Genomic DNA, 23462 nt, shown 5'->3' with positions numbered 1-23462 from the left:
GTAGTGCTCACCACTGCCTTGCTGATGGACTTGAAGTTTCAAGCCTTCTGAGGCTGCACTGGGAAGAACTAGCAGGATCTGGCCTCTGCCTGTTTGTATTTGGGATTGTGGCTTCCTGTGGTTCTACCTCAGGATTATGAAATGTGCTTTCCCTCTTCTAGAAGCCAGTCTGCTCTCTCATTCTCAGTGATGTATGACATTTTAATGGGATTTGGGAGGGAAGAGAGTTGAACATGTGAGCCAATCACTCATCTTGAACCAGAGGACAATTAGGCATACCCTGGGCAGACAAGTCTTAAAATATTTTATATAGTCAAGTCCATTGTTTTTCAAAGTTTTTAATTGAATATATGTATATATACATTTTTTACGAACTCATGCTGATTCTCAAAATAGTAACAGAGATTGTTAGGAGAATGCTGTTTTTAGTAGGAATGAAAAGTTAAAGCTGATATATAAATTGTCAGCAGACATGACAGCTAAAACCAGAGTATTCAGTAACAATCCATGTTACCTGAATAGATCCTGAGGGCAACACTGTATTACAGGACAATAATAGGAGGTGAAAAACATGACCCTGAAGGTTGAATAATGGTCTATTCAAGAAGTAAGAAAACTTATAGCTTCAGATTTCTGTAATGAATGATGAAAAATAGATTTTTGCTATTTTGAAGGGACATATTTCAGTGTCCTGCATAATTCAGTATATGGGATATTTGACATGATGGGGGTTACAGAGTCAGATTTCATCAACATTTATTGAGTTCCTACAGTGTGCCAGGCTTTGTTCTAAGTGCTTTTTCTCATGGTTCATTTAATTTTTACAAATTATTTATACATTTATAATACATTAAATCTTCTCTTGTAGAATGTAGCAAGATTAAATTAAATCTTGATGGTGTATGTGTTTAGCCAATAAAGGAGGTGCTTTACCCTCAAGTCCCGCTTCATTAAGGAATTCTGCTCTGATGTATGTGATACAGGGAGTGGTCAGGGCAGCCACTGTATTTCTGTAGCAATGAAGAAATTGGGTATTAGTAGGACTGAGCAATTTGATTATGGGCACACAGCTCAGATGTAATAGAACCAGTTCTAGAACACAGATTCCAGTCTCTCTAGGCTTCTCATGTGGTTGGACCTGAGGGCACTAACATTCTAACTTTCAGGCCCTCGGACTTCTTATGATTTGTGATTGTTCGTTCTTAGGTGCCCCTGGGCTTTGGTGTGGCGGCCAGTGTCCGAGTGGGCAATGCTCTGGGTGCAGGGAATGCTGAGCAGGCTTGGCACTCTAGCGTCACTGTTCTTCTGTGTGCGGGTAAGTTAAAGCAGTTCACTCTCTGGTGTCCATACTGAGTTCTGTGTGTTGAGTTAAAATACACATAATCAGAATTTCTCTAGGGAATTGACTTATGGAGATGTACTCAGCTTAAATATCCTTGAAGCTCTTTATCCACTTTACTCAGTTAAAACTTCTAATTATGATTTTCTATTGTTAGGTACCGATGATCTAATGTTACTCTCGGTACTGTTGAAAATTTTTTCATATTGTTAGCATTTGCAGGCTTATTTTCTGACCAAAGTCTGTGTGACTGATTTGCCACGTTCCTGGATTGCTGCCTCCTCTAGCAGTTTTAATATTTTGGGATCTAAGCAGTTAGAGAAGATTCTGATTGTATTGATATCTTACTGACATCTTTTCTAGGCATCCGCCTTAGGAAAAGGAATCAGAATCATCTGATCTTCGTTGTTCTTTTCATAGACAGTAAGAAGAAGCACTTTAAATTATCACATTTCTTACACCATTGACAGAAATATTTCATGAGCATCCAGTCCTGGGATTTATTACACGCTGGAGAATTCTCATTTCCAGTTGCTTCTTCTGTATATTTCAGGTGTTTGCGCACTTGTAGTGGGCGTTTTACTTGCAGCTTTGAAGGATGTCGTTGCCTACATATTTACCAGTGACAAGTATGTACTCACCTTCTTAAAAAAAATGTTTTCTGTTTTCTGCTTTCTTTTATTTATTTATTTATTTATTTATTTATTTATTTATTTATTTATTTTGCTAAAGTGTAATATCAAAGGAACAAGTGAAGATTCCCTTTAAACTAAAGCATAGGGACGCCTGGGTGGCTCAGCGGTTGAGCGTCTGCCTTCAGCTCAGGGCATGATCCTGGAGTCCCAGGATCGAGTCCCACCTCGGGCTCCTTGCAGGAAGCCTGCTTCTCCCTCTGCCTGTGTCTCTGCCTCTCTATGTGTTTCTCATGAATAAATAAAATCCTTTAAAAAAATAAACTAAAGCATAAGAAGATCTTCTCATATTTTTCCCATTCCACTTCTTCCTCTGATCTAGTCTGTTTTAAAGAAAATGTTAGTTAGCTGGGGATGCACTACTTTCATTTGCAGCTTTTATGGTTTGATGAGGTGAGTACTATTTTCCTGCACAGGAAAATCCATAGTGCAGCCAGGAATGAGAACCAGAGTACCAACTTTGAATGAATTTGAGTGAAGGAAGCCCCTGATAACCATCCCCTATTCCTCCAATATCCAGTTTCTTTATTTATCAAACCTGAGTAGGGTTTCTCTTGTGCTCAGTGCTAGTTTTGCTCAAAGAGACACAGAAAAACATGTGGAACATCTTCATCCCCAGAAAGGCATCTCCCAGTCCAAAGCACACTGACACCATGCATGCCTGAATCAAAAGGGCAGAATTGGTATAAATCATTAAGTCAGTCTTATGTTGAATTTTATTGCATTTTCTGCAACTATGTAATTATTTAGATATAATGAAGTACCTTTTGAATAAACCAGATCCTCCTGATGAAAAAGCTTCAGTAATCTGCATTGGTTGCCTCAGATTACTATTCTGAAGAAATTCAGTTTTATTACTTTCAAGTATGCTCTCTTATTTTCATATGACCTCACTGGTTTTAGATGAATGTTTAAACATATTTTTTAAAAGATTGTACTTATTTATTTGACAGAGAAATTACAAGTTGGGTAGGGCAGAGGGAAAGGGACAAGCAGACTCTCTGCTGAGCAGGGAGCTCAAGGTGGAGCTCGATCCCAGGACCTGAGCTGAAGGCAGATGCTTAGCCAACTGAGCCATCCAGGCACCCCGACATATTCTTATAAAATCTTAGGACTGGGGAGATTGTCCAATGGAATTATAGAGACTGGACTTACTCTACCGCTTTAAATAACTAAAAAATTGGACAAAAATGTCTATTTTCAAATGTTTTTCAGACACTAGACAATAGGCAGCATGGATTAGTAATCTGTGAGAGAGGAAACAGAAAACCCTGTGATTGCTCCAGCTCACCAGGAGGGCATTTCCAGGCCACAGCCCAGATGGGGACCTGACAAAGCCCTTTCATCTCTTGGGTTGAAGGAAGGAAATTAGAAGTTTGGGGAGGCCTGTGACTGGAGTCCACAAAGCAGAGCACTAGCGGGAGAGAGCTTCCAGAGAGAGTTTGGAGAAGGTCTCCATTGCATCTTCAACTTATTTCCATGAGGATAGTAATTGAAGCTATGGGAAAATCACCTGAAAGTAGCAGGAAGAACAATCTCTGAAGCTCACCAGGGCTGGGAAGAATTTGTGTTCCCACCAGCCAGAACAAACCAACCTTGTGAGGTGTGGGGCAGCTAGTGGAGTTCTCATTAGTGGAGTTCTCATCTTGCCTCAACAGTGGAGGAAAATCAGCCCTAGAATGAAGGCTGCTCTGGTGCCTCCTAACAAAACATAAAAGCAAATCTGAAAGGATCAAACCATTTCCAAGAAATTTAACTGCATTCCAGAACTTAACTGCATCACACCTCAGGCGTGTCTAAAATAATACAAGACTGTGTAGTACCCAAGGAAGTAAAACTCACAATGCCTGCTCACAATTAAAAGTGAAATTGAAAAGAAGTGAGAAAAGAATGAAAAGAAGTGAGAAACAAATCCATAATGAGAAGACACATCAATCAAGGAAATTGACCCAGAAATGAAATAAACGATAGTTAGTGCACAGGGATAATGAAAGTTTTTATAACCTTGTTCTGTATTTTGGAGAGGTTGGAGGAAAACATGAGCATGTTAAAGTAAGCCATTAAAGATTTTTAAAGCAACAAGTTGAATTTATAGAGCTGGGGAAAAAATGAGATGAAAATATATTGGAGAGATTAACAGCAGATTGGATACTGTAGGAGATAGGGGAACTTGAAGACAGAGCAATGGCACATATCCTAAATGAAATGTGGAGAGGAAAGAAAGACTAGAAAAAGAGGAATGGAGTGTCAGCAAGCCATAACTGACCTAAATGTAATTAAGGGTTCCCAACGCAGAGGAGAGAGAATCGGGAGTGAAAAAAAATACTGGAAGGCATAATGGCAAAAAAACTTTCTAAATTTAGCAAATTTTAGGATTAAATGCATCTAAAGGGCTGTTTGGTGTAATCACCCTTCTGACATTGGGATTCCTCCAATTCATCTGTGCCAAGTGGTCCAGCTTACATTTTTATGGCCTCAGCAACAGGGAACTTGCTGTCTCCCAAGGCAGCTTTGGGTCTTGGGACACCCTTATTTTGAGTTAAAACCTACCCTTCCCCACCACTAACTTTCACCCACTTCTTTTAATTCTATGTTTCTGAGAAAGTCCATTTCTGAGTTACAGCCCTACAGCTCTCTGAAGGTGGCTCTCATGCTCTGCAGAGTCTTCTCCATGATAGATACATGTATTTCCTTGTGGAATGTTATTTTGAGTTCCACCCTCTTGAATTCACACACACCTGAAGATAGTACTCGTGGTCACCACCATTTAGAGCTGAGCTATTTCCATTTTAGCTTATTCTTCCTGACAGACTGCTAGAGAAGTATAATTTTTGATGGCTGCATCCCCACCCTTCCTCCATGTGGGTGTCTTCTTGTGTCCGCGTGCAGCATCCGACATTTGTACCTATTGATCTTTAATATTTTTTGGCACATTCTGACATTTTTGCTTCTCAGTTCTGTTAGTGACAGTATTTCCTGTCTTTTTCAGCTGCTGGCATCTGTACACATGATATATACTTTTATATTTCCATTTTCTCTTCTTTGATCTAAAGCTCTGGCATCTTCATTGTAGTCTTCCTCTTTATCCCCAAGTCCTACCAGCATCCTGGGTGAACTTAGCGTCTGCATGGATGAGCCATCCATTGTCCCAGTCCCTCACTCCAGTGCCCCAGTCCTCACCCCAGGAACTCTCTCTCCCCTGCTTCAGGTGCACTGTCCCATGGTCATACTTTGCTCTTTGTCATCACATAGAACTGTTCATCTCCAGTCCTGCATTTGGCCACAACTCCAGTCCTTCAAGCATGCTTTTAAAGATTCTCAAACGTGTGTGCTTAAAAAGATTCTTCAACCACATGGGCCCTCTAATATGTTGACACCTCTGACTTTGCATTTATTCTCAGTCTGTCATGACATCCCTGCCATTCCTTCTCTACGTATATAACTTAGATGCCATAGTGCGTTATTTTAGTAACTCTTGCTAGTAACCTAAATTCCTTTCGCCCTCCTGTATGGCAGATCCCCCACCCTGGAGGAATCCAATTGCACATTTTCTGTGCTAATAACTGATCATTTTGGAAAAGCTATGATCCATTTCTAGGGCACATTGGTTGCCTAGAAATTTAGGACTACCAACCACAAATATACCCTCAGCACTGCCTATCCTCCATCTCTTTGGTCATCTCATTGTCCATCTCTATAATCCATATTAGACCTTCTCTGCTCTCCTCAAACCACTGATCCCTCCCGACTATCTTTGGCCACCACTCTCAGCAAATGATCTTGCCTTTCCCTTGAGTTTATCCAGCTTGGTGTCTTTTGAGTGTCTTGGATATGTAGATTCATGTATTTCATCAAAGTTTGTAGCCATTCTTTTTTTAAAACCTTTTATTTCTGCCTCTTTCTCTCTCCTCACCTCCTGGGACTCCTGGTGTGTGTGTGGGTGTACTTGGTGTGCCAACAGGTCTCTGCACCTCTGTTCATTTCTCTTCATTTACTTTTCTTTCTTTTTCTCATATGGAATAATCTCAATTATCCTATCTTCAGGTTCACCCATTCTTCCTTCTGCCAGGTGGAGACTCTACTGAATTATTTATTTTAGTTTTTGTACTTTTCAACTCCACAGTTTATGTTTCTCTTATAATATCTTTCTCTTCATTGATAGTATCTATTGGATGAGACATCATTCTCATATTTTCCTTTAGTTCTTTACATACAGTTTTTAAAAAAAAAAAAAAACTCTTTGAACATATTTAAAATAGCTGATTTAAGGGGTTTTTTTGTGAGTCCAAAGTCTGGGCTTCTTCAAAGATAAGTTTTAGTAATTGCATCCCCTTCCCCCCACCCCCCATATATCTGCCATACTTTCTTATTTCTTTATTTTTTTTGGAAACTGGACATTTTTTATATTATAATATGGCAGTTCTGGAAACCAGAATTCTGCCTCCCCAAGGTTTTTTGTTGTTGTTGTTTGCTGTTGTTTGTTCGCTTAGTGACTTTTATGAATTAGTTTAGTAAGATCTGTTTTGTTTTGTTTGTTTTTTGGTCAAATGTGGCCACTAAATTCTCTTGCATTATCTTAGTGATCAGCTAATTATTGGACAAAGATTTCCTTGGATACTTGCATCCCAGACATCTCCCACTCTTGGCTGGGGGGCTCTCTATGCATGTATCAGGGCATATCTTCAACATTCAGGCCAATACAACTTGGCCTTAACCCCTCATTTCCTGCTTGTGCAGAGCCTCAAGTTCAGCCAGAGGTGAGAGATTAGGGCCTTCTCTGGTCTTTCTTGAGCATGTGCACAGACATACGTGTGCATATGGCCTTCTAGATTCCCAGGAATATGTCAGAGTTTTCAGAGCTGCTGTTTCTATCACATCACCCAGATTTTCCTAACCAGACTTGTTAGTTTGTCCATTGTCTATGCCAACTCTTACCTTTTTTCTTCAGGCAGCAGCAGCTAAACCATTTCCCCATAAATATTTTTGACAAACATCTCTCAGAGATCAATGTTAGCACTGGGCAAGTGTGAGTCAAATGAAATGAAAGGCCTGTTCTTCTGAGGAACAACCAGATAAGTGATCTATCTACAAAATAATTATTCTTTGAGAATGAAGTGTGAAAAAGTTCAGCTCACACTTCTTCCTCCAATCTTGAAAATATAGGTTGTTATTTTTCTTTTTTTCAAAAGGTTTTATTTATTTGAGAGTGAGTGAGCAAGAGAGAGAATAGTAGCATGGGGTGCGGGGTTGGGAGAGGGGTGGGACAGAGGGAGAAGCAGACTCCCTGTGAGCAGGGAGCCCAATGCAAGGCTCGATCCTTGAACCCCAGGATCATGACCTGAGCTGAAGGCAGATGCTTAACTGACTAGGCCACCCAGGTGCCCCTGGGCTGTTATTTTTCAAGGTTACTGCTGATCTGGGAGCAGGGGATGGTACTAAGGTCAGTGAGAACACCACAAAGCTCCCAGTTATTACCAAGACTCAGCAGATTTTCTTGAAGAAGCATTCCCCAGATCACTGCAAGTCTTTGGTTAAGAATTCTGAAAAAAATTGATTCTGACGATATTTCCTAGTTTCTGACAATTTATCTTTCACCTGTGAATGGGCCATTCTTTCCTCTTTCTTTGTATGCTTGTGATTTTGTTGTTGTTGCTGTTGAAATTACATTTTGAATATTGTAATGAGATAACTGGAAATCATGTTCTCCTTCTTCCTTGTCCATTGCTGTTTTGCTTGTTCTCATTGCTGTTCTGCAGTTGTCCATTTGTGGTTTTCCAAACCACTTTTTTTTTTTTGCACAGACTGTGTTCCTTGTCATGTATGGTGTCTATTATCGCGTCATTCAGCCAGTAGCCTAGCAGATTTCCTTAAATGTCTTTAAAATAAAATTTTAAAAAGATTTTATTTATTCATGGGAGACACATACAGAGTAGCAGAGACACAGACAGAATGAGAAGCAGGCTCCCTGCAGGAAGCCTGATGTGGGACTCAATCCCAGGACCCTGGGATCACACCCTGAGCTGAAAGCAGATGCTCAACCACTGAGCCACCCAGGCATCTGTAAATGTATTGATCCAGTAAGAAAAGACTATTTTTTAAAAGTTCTGTCTGTGACAAGCGCTGCAATGGAAGGCACTTCGGCCCAAAGGGGTTGAGGACAGTGGCCGGCCTCTGTGCCAGTCCCTTAGTGAACTGCCACAGAGAGCAAAACATACAACTCTGGTTTTGGGAGGAAAAGATCTTTATTGTCCAGCATGCCACAGTAAGCCACATCAGGAATGCAGGCAGCCATCCCTGTAGCTGCCTGTCATGAGACCAGGGGATGGGAAATGGTAGTAGCTACTATGCAGAACACCAGAATTCATCTATACTCACTAGCCTCTTTCCTCATCATGCACAATTGCTGCAAGCTTTCAGCTAGACTTCAGAGTTCTGAAATGGTTGCTTTTGACATTTCTTAACAGTTCAAAAATTGTTTGGGTAAAAGGATTGATCCTTGGAGCTTCTTATTCCACCATCTTCCATGATGTCACCTGGGTATAGACTTTTCATGCTAATTTGACACTTATTCTTTTGAAGGAGAATTTTTTTCTGGAAATCTTTCAGATATTCTTTTTGTCCTTGGATGTGCTTAGGTAAAAGTGAATCTTTTTTCTTTTATTCAGTATGGCACTTTATAGACTTCCAGTCTGAAGCACTGGATTTTTCTTTAGCTCTAGGAAATTTATATAAATGGCAGACTTAATGGTTTAATTTGTCTCTTTTCTCTCACTTTCTGTCTCTGTTTTGGCATGTTTCCTCAGCTTTGTCTTTCAAATTAAAATTTAGTATTTTGTCCTATTTCATTATCTAGTCCTTAAATAGTATGTTTTAGTTTAGTGTTTGTATGTTTCATTTCACTTTTTCCCATTTGCTATTTTTTCCTTGCATGCTGTATTTGCCTACAGAAATGTCAGCTGTTTGTGTTGGCTTTTCTGCATGCTCATTTTGGTCTTTCCTTTTTTTTTTTTTTTTTTTTTTTTTGCTGTTGATTTTCTTCAGTGTCTGCTAAACACTGGGTTAATGCCTTTATTTGAATAAAGACCATATTGTCATTTTGTTTAGAGATAATACACGGTAGGTCACTTTATGGTCCTATGAATAAGTTCAAGGACGTCACTCCTCTGTGAGATGGCTGCCTGCAGGCTGTATTGGTGGTATCTGTTGACCAGCAGTCTTCCCCTTTAGGGTGAATTGTAGGGTTGCAGAAAGCTTCCTTTGGGGACAGTATGATAGCCTGTTTTACATATTATGACCACATTGGCTCCATTGTGCAGGACTTTAGTCACCCCCAGCTCTGCTGTGTCTCTCCAAAATCCCGGTACCCCTACTGTAGTTCCCCCTCAGGCAGATCTTCCACCATAATCAGAGTTTAGAGGATTCATGAGGAGGCATATGCTTCCTATATGAACGCCGACTTTCAGCTCCATTTTTGAGGAAGACTCCTATTCACAGAGAAAGATTACCCTATATAGGCTGAAACCTTTTTTTCCAACCTGCACATTTTTATACTCATACACAAAACTTTAAGAGTTATCCTTGGGATCCCTGGGCAGCTCAGTTGGTTAAGTGTCTGACTCCTGATTTTGGCTCAGGTCATGATCTCAGGGTCCTAGGATTGAACCCCACGTCAGGCTCCCTGCTGAATGGGGAGTCTGCATGTCTCCTTCTCCCTCCACCCCTACTCTCCACTTGTGCTTATGCAAAAAAAAAAAAAAAAAGAACAATCCTCTATAATAGCAGCTTAGACCACATACCTTTTACCCTAAATTCTAACTAATAAAATTTAGGGATGCCTGGGTTGCTCAGTGGTTGAGCGTCTGCCTTTGGCTCAGGGTGTGATCCTGGAATCCCGGGATCGAGTCCCACATCGGACTCCCTGCATGGAGCCTGCTTCTCCCTCTGCTTATGTGTGTCTCTGCCTCTCTCTGTGTGTCTCCCATGAATAAATAAATCTTAAAAAAATAAAAGTTAAATTAGTGAAGCTTTATTGTGTACTCATTTTGTCCAATAGAAAAGTCGGGTTTCACTGAATTACCTGATCAATTTAAGTTTGTCAGAACAATAGTTAATTAGTACTCCACTCACATGTGATTTTTGAGTCACTGACTGCTTTCTCTCCCTCCAACAGAGATATTATTTACCTTGTGAGCCAAGTGATGCCTATTTTTGCTCCCTTTCATCTATTTGATGCACTTGCAGTGAGTATTTGGGGTGATTTTACTCTGTCTAATATTCATGGCAAAATTTGTTTTGTGTTTCTAACTTTTGAATTAAATGTCTATGATTTCATCTTTGAGAAGAAAGAGCTCTTGCTTCGAGCATTCTTAGCCATTTGTGGGAAATTTAGATTGCTCTAGGTACTGCATCTCAAGGTGGAAGAAACCAGAGTTATCTAGCCGCCTCTTCTTTATCTAAGGCCTGCCCTGTGTGACATTCTAGCCAAGTGATCCCAGTGATTTCTGCTGTGCTGTCCAAGGCAGGCCAGGCCAGGCCACCTTGGAGTTAATTCTGACCACTAAAAAGTCTTTCCCTAGGCTGATGATTTTCTATAGATTTAAAGGTATTTGAAGACTCTTCTGTACCCTGGAATTGATGCCTTGAGGCTTAGTCCCAATTTCAGCAATTAGCCTTCATGGCATGATTTCTAGGTACATTTGCCATGTTGCTTTTTCCCCCAAGGAGTTTCTCTATTTGTTAATGTCACTCTGAAGATGTGGTACCTATTGAACACTGGCTGTGTTAAAAATAATGTGGAAGAGAACAAGATGATTATCACCACTCAGGTTCTGGGCATTTTTGAAACCCTTGATCCCATTAGTACTTTTTTCAGCCATGATATCGGACTAGTTTCTGCAGAGATTTCCATCAGTGAATCTCTTTTTTTTAACATATGCTTTTACAAAAAAAAAAAATTAGGATTTACTTATTTTAGCAGAAGAGGGGCAGAGGGAGAGGAAGAGAAAAACTTAATCAGACTCCTTGCTGAGTGCAGAGCCCGTTGCAGGGCTTAATCTCACGATCCTGAGATCATAACCCGAGCTAAAATCAAGAATCAGACATTTAACTGACTAAGCCACCCAGGCACCCCACAAAGTATTTTTAAAATAGAGATTTAAATAATGTTACCTGAGGGGTTTCTAATGAAGTTGCTATAGTTTATTGTTGTTAACATAACCTTAGAAGGAAAATATTTTTCTTTATCTCTTATTACATAATGTGCAATTCCTGTTTTGAGATTGAACTGTTTGACCATATCTAAAACTTGTGATGTGTTAATGTAGTATTCCAAACTTGATGTGATGACAAGTAAATGATTGCAGTGTTGGTTTTGGTATTTCTCTCTTTAGGGCACCTGTGGGGGAGTCCTACGAGGTACAGGAAAACAAAAGATTGGTGCTATCTTGAATGCCATTGGTTATTATGTTTTTGGTTTTCCCATTGGAGTATCTCTGATGTTTGCTGCTAAACTTGGGATAATAGGTATGTTTTTGATTCTTCAGTGATCAACCTCAAATATCATTTGTCATATTAAGATAAACTGTTTGGAAAAAAAAAAAAAAAGATAAACTGTTTGAGATATAAAGCAGTTGACTGAAAAGTAGTCCCTGTGGCATTATTTTCTACCCAGTCAGTGCCTTGTCTGTACAAAAACACTGGAAGTACAGTCTTGAACAAAATAGGCATAATCTGTGCCCTCAGGATGAGGCCAGGATTAATTAATTACACAGTAATTACATTGGCTTCAGTACTACAAGAGAGAATAGCTTGGTCCTGTGAGCACCTGTCATGGGTTGGTGGATGGACTTGCCCTCCTCCGTAATGGATTAGCCTCAGACCTGAAACATGATGAATTACCTAGGTGAAGTGAACACCATATTGAAAAACTGTTCTTTTCCCACTAAGTGATCTTGGCACGCTTGTCGAAAATTAGTTGGTCACAGATGGATGAGTTTATTTCTGGATTCTCTATTCTACTCCATTAGTCTCTCTGTCTGGCTTATACCAGTACCACTCTGTTTTGATTACTGTAGCTGTGTAGTAAGTTTAGAAATCAGGAAGTGTAAGCCTTCCAACTTTGTTCTTTTTAAATTCTGTTTTGGCTATTTGGGGATCCTTGGAATTCCACATGAATTTGAGGGTCAGGTTTTCCATTTTTGCAAAAAAAAAAAAGCCATTAGAAATTTTATCTAATTGAACCTGTAGGCTGCTTTGGAGAGAATATTGCCATCTTAATAATACCAAGTCTTCCAGTCCATGAATACAGGATGTCTATCCATTTATTTCGGTCTTTCATTTCTTACAGCAGTGTTTTGTAGTTCTCAGTGGTCCTTACTTCCTTGGTTAAATTTATTCCTAGATATTTTATTCTTTTGGAACTATTGTGAATAGAATTTTTAATTTCCTTTTCATATTGTCCCTTGATGGTATATTAAAACACAATTGATTTTTGTGTGTTGATCTTGTAAGTTTGCTGAATTTATTAGCTGTTGTATTTTTTTGTGTGTGGATTTTTAAGATTCTGTATATATAGGATCATGTCATATGTAAATAAAAATAATTTTACTTTTTCTAATTTTTTAAAAAAGATTTTATTCATTTATTCATGAGAGAGACACAGAGAGAGTGAGAGAGAGAGAGAGAGAGAGGCAAAGACATAGGCAGAGGGAGGGAGAAACAGGCTCCATGCAGGGGAGCCCAATGTAGGACTTGATCCCGGAACTCTGGGATCATGCCCTGAGCCAAAGGTAGACACTCAACCAATGAGCCACTCAGGCGTCCCTAAATATTTTTTTTTCATCATGATAAGTGTACTCTTTAATCCCCATCACCTATTTCCTCCTTTCCCCCAACTCACCTCCCCTCTGATAACCAGTTTATTCTCTGTAGTTAAGAGTGTTTCTTAGTTTGTCTATCTTTCCTATGCTCGTTTGTTTTGTTTCTTAAGTTCTACATATGACTTAGATCATATGATATTTGCCTTTCTTTGGCTGACTTTATATCTCGCTTAGCATTATACTCTCTAGCTCTATCCATGCTATTGAAAATGGCCAGATTTCATTCTCTTAATGGCTGAATAATATTCCAATGTGTGTGTGTGTATGTATGTATTTTCTTTATCCATCCACCTATTGATGGACACTGGGCTATTCCATATCTTGGCTATTAAAAATAATTCAGTAATAAACATAGGGATAAATATATCTCTTTGAATTAATGTTTTTCATTTCTTTGGGTAAATACCCAGAAGTGGGATTGTGAGGTCATATGGTAGTTCTATTTTTCTTTTTTAAGGAACCTTTATACTCTTTCCCTAAGTGGCTGCACAAATTCAGATTCTCACCAACAGTGTATGAGGTTCCCTTTTCTTCACATCCTTGCTAACACTTTTTATTTCTTGTCTTTTTTTTGTACTAGCCATTCGGACTGGTGTGAGGTGATATCTTGTAGTTTTGATTTGCATTTCCCTGGTGATTAGTAATCTTTTCACATGTCTTGACTATCGGTATGTCTTCCTTGGGAAAATCTCTGTTCAGGTTCTCTGACCATTTTTTAATCAGATTGGCTTTTTTGGTGTCGATTATATAACTTCTTTATATATTTTGAATATTAACCCCTTATCAGATAAATAATTTGCAGATATCTTCTCCCATTCAGTAGATTGCCTTATGATCCCTATCTTATGAGTTCACACTACATGTTTTTAGTATTTATTTCTGTTGTGTTCTCTGGCACTTTTTATATCTTATGCTCTTTGAATGTAGGCCTTCACCAAGGGCTAGGAGATGATTCTTTTGCTTTTCTATTCTGCATTCTCTTCCTCAAAAGTCTCAGGGCCTCAGTCTTTGGTGTCTTTGGCTCTTGGATCTCAATCTCTGGGCCTGACTTCATGCCTGAGGTCCTACTCTGTGTATTTCAGCTGCCCCACATATTCACGGTGGCCTTGCCAACATCTCTGCCTCCTGATTCCCTTTCTGATCTAGTCATCCAGGCTCAAGAACTCTGCCCCAATGATGCTGCCAAGTCTTACCAGTTCTGTCTCTATAATCTTTCATATCTGTGAGGGATTTATCCTGATTTCAGAGAAGAGTTGAGAGTTTATAATAGCTATGGCATTATAGCATTTATTATCTCCATAAACTACATACCTAACCCAGATATTTATTACTCTTATTTTTTAAAAAATATTTTAAAAATTTTTATTTATTTATGATAGTCACACAGAGAGGGAGAGAGAGGCAGAGACACAGGCAGAGGGAGAAGCAGGCTCCATGCACCGGGAGCCCTATGTGGGATTCGATCCCGGGTCTCCGGGATCGCGCCCTGGGCCAAAGGCAGGCGCCAAACCGTTGCGCCACCCAGGGATCCCATTTATTACTCTTATTAAGGCATTACCATTCAGCATCGGTTTTCCTGAAGTGCAAGTAAACAAAGTGGTACATGGGGCAGCTTCTATTTTTCAGACATCTCCTTTCTTCCTCAGAAAAATTCTTTCCTGGGTTTAATCTCAAAACAGTACCTGTAGATTTTTGTCCCTAGGCAATAAATCCACTCATGTCAAAAGGGAGGCAACTCTAACATCCAGCCACCTGTTAGTCCAAGACCTGGAGGCTGTTTGTGTTTTCATGAATTGGGTGCATTAGTGACACTCTTCGTAGTTTATGTTCAAATATCTGATGAACATTTTGGAAATGTTAAGTTTCTGGGGGCACCTGGGTGGCTTAGTCAGTTTAAGCGTCTGCCTTCAGCTCAGGTCATGATCCCAGGGTCCTGGGATCAAGCCCCACATCGGGCTTCCTGCTCAGTGGGGAGTCTGCTTCTCTCTCACACACTGCATGCTGTTCCCTCTGCTTTGTGCTCTCTGTCAAATAAATAACATCTTTGAAAAATAAAAGGAAATGTTAGCTTTAGTTCAAGCATTTCTTAAAATCATTTTCCTTGATAGCTTTTACACATTTCTTGTTAATTTTAGCCCTGGGCAGGTACGCCGGGATGGCTCACCGGTTTGACACATTCCTACGCCCAGGGCTTGATCCTGGGGTTCTGGGATCGAGGCCCACATCGGGCTCCCTGCATGAAGCCTGCTTCTCTCTCCACCTGTATCTCTGCCTCTCTCTCTCTGTGTCTCTCATGAATACATAAATTTAAAAATCTTAAAAGGATCCCTGAGTGGCTCAGCGGTTTGGCTCCCGCCTTTGGCCCGGGGCCCGATCCTGGAGTCCCGGGATCGAGTCCCACTTCGGGCTCCCGACATGGAGCCTGCTTCTCCCTCTGCCTGTGTCTCTGCTCTCTCTCTCTCTCTCTCTCTCTCTCTCATAAATAAATAAAAATAAAATCTTAAAAAAAATAAAAATAATAAAAAATAAATAAAAATCTTAAAAAAAAAATTAGCCCTGGACATCTTATCCTTTTGTTGCTATTGAGGTTTTCCCTTCCACTATGTAATCTAAGTGGTTGTTGTTTGTATGTAGGAGGGCTATTAGTTACTATTTGTGAATTTTGTATTTTGATACAATTTGGAATTCTTCTTAATTGTAATAGCCTTCTGTTGATTCTCATGGCTTTTCCAGGTATACAGTCCTATCATCTACAAATAATTTTATATTGTCTTTACCAGATTTTACACTACTGATTGATTGATTTCTTTCTTTCTTTCTTTCTTTCTTTCTTTCTTTCTGCCTCTAGTAATATACTAAATTATTGTAGTAGTTGTAGAAATGCTTGTCCTTTTCAGGACTTTTATAAATAATGCTTCCAGTGTTTCTATAATAAATATCATGAAGGATTTGGGGCTAACATACACACACGCAAACACACATAAGTAAATATGTGTGTACATGCTTTTTAAATCATGTTTAGGAAATATATATTAAGTCTATTTTTTTAGATATTTCCAACAAGAATGGTTGGGTATTTTCTCAAATACAATTATATGTCATAGGTTAAAAAATAATTTTACTACTTCTTTTCCAATTTTTGTGCCTTTTATTTTTATTTTTTGTGCCTATTCTGCAAGAACTTTTACAATAGGATTTAACATTATTTCTAAATTCTCTTACTTTATTTTTACTTTTAGTTTAAAAAGTAACTTTTTAGGGCATATGGAAATGAGCCTATAGTTTTTCTCCTTAGGTATATTATGATAAATGATATTAATTGCTTTCTTTATATTGAACAATCCTGGTTATTATGTGCTATTTTATTGGGCTGCTGGATTCTATTAATATCTTATTTAAGAATTTTTTGCAATGATGTAAGTAAGATTAGTCTGTAGTTATATTTTTTGTGTAATCTTTATTGGGGTTTGGTATTAATTAACGTTATATTCGTGGGACGCCTGGGAGGCTCAGCAGTTAAGCATCTGCCTTTGGTTCAGGGTGTGATCCCAGAACCAGGATCCAGGATCGTGTCCCACATCAGGCTTCCTGCAGGGAGTCTGCTTCTCCCTCTGCCTGTGTCTCTGCCTCTCTCTCTTTCTCTCTCTGTCTCTTATGAATAAATAAATAAAAACCTTTTAAAAAATTAATATTCTATTCCTTTCATAAAAAGAATTATATTTCTTTCCTTTTTGTGCCTTGGAACAATTTACATAGTATAGGAATGATTTGTTTTAGAAAGGTTTGGTGGAATTCTTCTATGAAACATGGAATTCTTCTATGAAACTGTTATGACCTCATCTTTTGGAGGAGTTTATCCTTTTTACAGCTTTTTCCATTTTGTCTCTGAAAAATCAGTCTGTTTAGATTTTTTTCTTTTTGGAGGTCACTTTAGCAAATTAATTTTTTTAGAAAATTATTCATTATCAAGATTCTAAGTGTACAGAATTGTGCAAAATAATCTATCATGTGCTTTTGGGGTAAGTTGTTATACATGTGTTCTGCATATATATATACACATCTGTACTGTAGACTTCCGTAACAGTGAATTTTATTTTCTTTAGTGAAAAATTGTCTAATTAGAAGACTGACTAAATGCTGTAGTATGTATTCAAATAGGTTCTGTAAAGCTTTTATTTTTATTTTATTTGAGAGAGAGAGAGAGAGAGAGAGAGAGCAAGCACAAATGGGGGACAGAAGGAGAGGAAGAAGCAGACTCCCTGCCGAGCAGGGAGGCCTCCATGGAGCTTGTCCCAGGACCCCAAGATCATGACCTGAGTGAAAGGTGGATTTGTTTAACTGACTCAGCCACCCAGATGCCCCTCAAATAGGTTCTTTTGTTCTGTATCCAGTCAGTACATTTTTTTAAATGTAAAAATTTTGCATCAACCCCCATTTCTCTGTGAAATTTTAATCTTGGAGCTGTCATAAGAGTCTATGTCCACACAAACATGTGCTTAGTGTTTCTTATCTTGAATTTTTGGAAATGTTACTTGGTGGCTTAATGAATAACTGTTTTCAATGTCATCTCTCTTTTTAAAGACTGGTGGAGGCTGAGAGCCTATGGGGCATCTGATTAATGTCAGGCTGGGCTTCATCATTCTCTATTTGGGATGCACAACTGCCAGATACTTATTATTGTCTCATAGTGCTACCAAGCACTGCCCTAAACACTGGAGAAGGAGAATTTACCTAAGTTGCAAGAACCCCTGTTCTTAATAAGCTGCTGAGTTTTTACAATTCAAGTTTACTTAAAAAACAAACCACGGCAATTGCACGACTCGGTATTTACCCCAAAGTTGCAGATGTAGTGAAACAGAGCAGCACCTGTTTCACTACAATATTCATAGCAACAATGTCCACAATAGGCAAACTATGGAAGGAACCAAGATGTCCTCTGACAGATGAATGGGTAAAGAAGAAGTGACTATATAAAATGGAATATTACTCAGCCATCCAAAAGGATGAATACATAACATTCACATCGATGTGGATGGAACTGGAGGATATTATGTTGAGTGAAATAAGTTAATTGGAGAAAGACAATTATCATATGGTTTCATTCATATGTGGAATATAAAAATAGTGCAAGAGACCATAAGGAAGGAGGGGAACCTGAATGGGGAAAAATCAGAGAGGAAGACGAACCATGAGAGACTCTTAACTCTGGGAAACAAACTGAGGGTTGCTGAAGGGGTGGTCCAAGGGGAAGAGGTCATTTGGTGATGGGCATCAAGGAGGGCACGTGATGTGATGAGCACTGAGTGTTATACTATATGTACGTAAATTTAACTTAAATTTAAAAACTGTGCAAAAAAACCCACAGAAACCTCTCTCTTATTAGAATCAAACACTCCTTTAAAATAAGATCTCCCTCTCTTTGTTCACTAAGATGCTTTTTATTATTGTACTTGGTAGGTGCTTGGGTTTGTTAAAAAGTACCTTTAAATTATTGAAATTTAATAGTATGGAAATTTAGGGAAAATTCATAAAATGTAAAGAAAATTAAATTACCTTTAATTACACTGCTGAGCACTAACATTGGAGGCATTCAGTGTATTTTATTCCATTATTATAAAATTGCTTTTATTCCAGTATGTTCTATTTTTCATAAATGCTGAATATGTAATCACCTTCTATACCACATTAGACACGTGGTTTTTAGTACCTCTGTAATATTTTCTTGTATCATTTCTTTAATACTTCCCTGATTGTGGAATTTAAATTGCTTCTCTTTATAAATCAGATTTGATGAGCATCCTAGGTGTATGAATTACTAACATCCCTGAATCTTTCCCCAGGATGGATTCCTAGGCATAGAGTTACCCCATCAAATGGTGTGAACAGTCAGTCTACCTACTTCTCAACTGAAAAGAAGCTTTGTTTAATTATCAGGAATCTTGTTTCATTACCTGGAGTCCACAGAGGACCAGCCTCAGTGTCCCTTGTCAGTGGAGGCCCCCACACATGGAATGAATGTGAATGGATGGACTAATTCTCACTTTATGCCACATTCCATCTCTAACCAAAGCAGCCTGCTTTGTGGTGAAATTGTTGATATGCCAGTGGATATTTTATATTCACTTTGGCCTATAATGGATATTTAACTAGTTTAAATAGTTTCTTCTCAGTAGATAGGCATTCTTTATATCTTTTTTTTTTTTTTTTTTTGACAGGTCCCTTTATAATCTCAGTAACCACACAGAGGTTGTTTCCCATTGGCTGGGACCCACCCTTCCCTCTCCTTCAGCCCCTGTCCTGGAGCTGTCACAACTGGATCCTCCCCTCTTCCACTGGGGAGAGCCACCTGCCCTTCTTGCTGACTCTGGGCTGTAGGTCACCATCACAGTGTTCAGTGACTTTTGTGACCCTTGGTGCCCTTCCAGCTATCACGTTGGCTGCCTTATTTGGTGTCTGTTCCCCCAGGAGCATGTAAACTCCATGATGGCACCGATTTTGCCGCCTGTCCGGTTCTGTGTTCTAGCACTTACAGCGATGCCTAGTGCAAACAAAGCTGATACATAATTGTGAAATCAACATATAAGCAGCAGAGAGTTTAGTGGTGTTTTTACTGTTCATCAGCAGGTTCATTGCCGCTGATCAATCAATGGTAAACTGGAGTCTAATTCTGGTCCATAACTATGTACATTTTTAACTCAAGTTATTTTATTTTAACTGAAGTTAATTTAACCCTATGGATACAGTAATTTTGGAAGAATGTTAACATGAGAGGAACAGCATTGAAGAACATCTAAGCTGTGGTTCTCATTCTGCATCCCTAGGTCTCTGGTCTGGATTGATAGTCTGTGTTTTCTTTCAAGCCCTTTTCTATTTGGTGCTCATCTGGAAGACAAACTGGGAGAGAGTTGCCGAGCAGGTAACCACATGCCCCTCTGGAAGTCTGGCTCTTCCTTGTTCCCGTGACACTGGAAGGAATCTGCGAGGGTTGAAATGCTAAGGATGCCATTGGCAGCATGACCTGCTTGGATTCGTGCAAAGTGTCTGAGAGCTAGGGGCAGAAGGACATCGTATGTTAGCACATTTTCTTCTTAGTACAGAGTTCATTCAGGGTCTATGCACTAGAGTCAACCATGGCAGGCGTGAGCTTAGAAAATATCTTGCCTTTTTAGTATAAAAATGGGGGGTGGGGGTGTTTCCTAATTATACTGATTTGTTGTCTGTTTTCAGGCCTCTTCCTAGAAATGTTTTTGGTCCATATTTTCCTAAAAAGCAGTATGCTAAATATCTATGATCAGAGGGAAATATTTGGAAGTGGAACCAAAACCTCCAGGGAGGGGAATGGGATCTTGACTCTGTGGGCATCTCTGTGTGAATGGCGAGCCCTTTTTGTTCTGTGGAGATGAGATGGATGGGAGTTTGGCATTACTGAGGATTGGCGGGGGGTGGGGGGGTGTTACTGATAAAGAGATGGAGGAGGAGTTTAGTGCACAAAGCCTCACTGTTTCAGTGTTGTCCTCCCCTCCCCCACCCTACCAGGTTTCACATGCCCTCAGTTTTCTTAATTGCAATGTATGAGGTCTTTCCAATCCTGGTGTAATTGATGGAGGGATAAATTTTATAGGACACACAGTTGGGCCATAAACCATCCTGTATATAATAACAGTCCTTAGACTTATTCTCTATATCAGTGCTTTGGAACACTGAAGTGTATGGTGGGGGGAATATATATATATATATATATATATATATATATATATATATATATATTAAATTTGCAACTGTAGGGACAAGTAGCTTTTTACATCATTGTTGTGAACTGAGCACAGGGGAGAATAGCAGTTGACCAGTGTTATGTTCTGTTCTCATTGGCGTTTCAGGACCAGAAAAGACTGTGTTAGATGTTAGAGCTCTTTAGCAGTGGTTTCATCAGTAGCTCCAGGGAAGTTTTAACAAGAGACTACTCACCTAACTTGACTTACCCTTTGTTTACTTAGTGACACTTGTTCTCAGGCACAGGTCCGAGCTGGGCTGAAGGGGATCATCAGAGAGACCACGCCGTCACCAGCAGGTAACAGACGACGTGGTCTATGGCCCTTGTGCCTCATGAGGCAGAAACCCAGTGTAGCCAGAGTTGCTTAGTTTATGAGATCCCGCCTCTGGCACGATAAATCTTGTCTCTGCCCTAATAACTGGGAAATAAGCTCAAGGTTCTCCTGAAATACTCTCTTTTTTTAAAAGATTTTATTTATTTATTCATAGAGATGCAGAGAGAGAGAGAGGCAGAGACACAGGCAGAGGGAGAAGCAGGCTCCATGCAGAGAGCCCAATGTGGGACTCGATCCCGGGTCTCCAGGATCACGCTCCGGGCTGCAGGAGGCGCTAAACCGCTGCACCACTGGGGCTGCCCAAATATTCTTAATGTAATTTCACTTATACCAGCTGATAATTGATAGTCATTGTTTACAATGTATTCTTATGTAACTTTCCATGATATCCCTCTGTTGAACCCTGTACATAAGTATGTACTCCACTCTTCTCTGCAATCAGATCTGCCTGTCTTGGAGAAAGAAGTAACCGATGGAGTCATTTTACCTGATATCATCACACCCGAGAGCCAGACCCTCCAATTAATGGTAATAGAAGAAAACAACCAGTATGCTGTGCCCACCGTTGGGGATGTTTTGACAGTGAGCCAGTTGGTTTTCTATCGTGGAATAGCTCTAGCTCTTGCTGTTGCTGTTCTTTTAGCAGGAATTTTAATAAGGGTTTTCAATGACCGTGGCTAAAATAGAAGAATTATCAGCAGCCCACAAACCAGACATAAACCTACATGATATATGAAGCCTGGGAGGTGACCCTGTCACGTGGACAGCGGTTTTGCCCCCAGTTGCGGGTGGAAAGGATATCAGTGATGCTTTCTTAGTTATCCCAAGAATCTGCACTATCCTATTTGAGATCAAGAAAGGAGTTAGAATTCTACATTTCTCCCAGATGTTAACCCTATCATGGTTTTTAAATCTGTAAATTTGATTTTCCCTGCTGGAAGTATTCTGTACACTTCTGTCGAATATCTTCCTTCTTTCAGGAAAGTTCATTGTCCTCTAAAATTGATTGCTGATCCAGTTTTGTTTGTATTTCTCTGTTAATGTATTTAATCTTATAGGTGGGTGTGTATTAAGTGCCTGTTCAAGTCCCATCTCAGGTATAGCCATATAAACTTTTATAAAATAAACATCTTAAAATTAAAAATGGTTGCTACTAATATTTGAGGGTATGACATCTATCTAAACCAAACTTCTAGTTTTGGGCCTCTGAGCACATTTTTGTGGCAACTTCCATATTAAAAAATCAAGCTCTGTTCTCTTCTGTGGCTCAGCTCCCCAAATGTTGCCCCCTCCCGGCAGATTTTTATTTTGTTTTTTATCTTTAAAAGATTTTATTGATTTATTCATGAGAGACACAGAGGCAGAGGGAGAAACAGGCTCTCTGGGGGGAACCCAATGCGGGACTCAATCTCGGGACCCGGGTGTCATGCCCTGAGCTAAAGACAGATGCTCAACCACTGAGCCACCCAGGTATCCCTCCATTTCTTTTTTAAAAAAGGTTTTATTTACTTATTTGAGAGAAAAACTTAAACACAAGCTGGGGGAGGGGTGGAAGGAGAGGAAGAAAAAGACTCTCACTAAGTAGGGAGCCAGCCTGGGGGTTCAATCCCAGGACCCTGAGATCATGACCTGAACCAAAGTGAGCTGCTTACCCAACTGAACCACTCAGGCACCCCTTGATTTTTATTTTAATTTAATTTCAATTACAAACGATGTTGAGCATCTTTTCATTGGTTTGTTGTCCATCTGTATATCTTTTTTGAGAAAGGTCTATTCAAGTCCTTTGCCCATTTTTAAATTGTTTTTTCTATTGTTTTATATATATGTGTGTCTTAATATATTAAGATATACCTTAGTATATTATTAAGATATATCTAAGATATTAAGATATATTAATAATATACTATATAGTATATATACTCTTAATAATATACTAAGATATATCTTAATATTAAGACATATATAGATATATATAGTTGTAATACATACATACACACATTATGTATATTCTAGATACTAGACCCTTGTCAGAAGTAAAGTTTGCAAATATTTTCTCTCATTCTGTAGGCTATCCTTTCATTTTCCTGACAGTGTCCTCTGTTGCACAGAACGTTTGTAATTTTTTTTGAAAGGTAATTTTGATGAAGCTCAGTATATCTATTTTTTCTTTTGTTGCTTCTGCTTTTGTCATCATAAGAATCCATTGCCACATGATAAGAAAAAAAATGTAAGTACTCTTGGAATCTCAAAATGTTATAGAAGAATTTAAAAACAAAACAGAAGATTGTGTTTCCAGTGTGCTATGTCGGGAGGTTGGAAGTCCTCACCCCTGTCCTCAACCAAGAATTCTAGAACTTATTTCTAGTCTGTCACCTGTGACTCCAAATGTGTGTGATTTTTCTACACCAACAACCAATTCTCCAAATCTCCCAACACCAACTGGAGGTCC

At 39.2% G+C, this 23462-nt stretch overlaps 1 protein-coding gene across 1 annotated transcript in view; it reads left to right on the top strand.

The window, feature by feature from the left end:
- LOC112924939 (multidrug and toxin extrusion protein 2) overlaps positions 1-22157 on the top strand; it is a 64862-nt gene extending 42705 nt beyond the window's left edge. The window contains exons 11-17 of the mRNA XM_072731955.1: positions 1207-1315; positions 1893-1968; positions 10202-10271; positions 11421-11553; positions 19730-19824; positions 20919-20976; positions 21456-22157. Of these exons, the coding sequence (XP_072588056.1) occupies positions 1207-1315; positions 1893-1968; positions 10202-10271; positions 11421-11553; positions 19730-19824; positions 20919-20976; positions 21456-21694 (780 nt within the window). The 3' untranslated portion in view covers positions 21695-22157. The remainder of the gene's footprint in view (positions 1-1206; positions 1316-1892; positions 1969-10201; positions 10272-11420; positions 11554-19729; positions 19825-20918; positions 20977-21455) is intronic.
- Positions 22158-23462: the final 1305 nt, after the last annotated feature.

The sequence above is a fragment of the Vulpes vulpes genome, chromosome 12 (assembly GCF_048418805.1).
Source record: "Vulpes vulpes isolate BD-2025 chromosome 12, VulVul3, whole genome shotgun sequence".
Taxonomy (NCBI): Eukaryota; Metazoa; Chordata; class Mammalia; order Carnivora; family Canidae; genus Vulpes; species Vulpes vulpes.
This window is presented reverse-complemented; position numbering and strand designations above follow the sequence as displayed.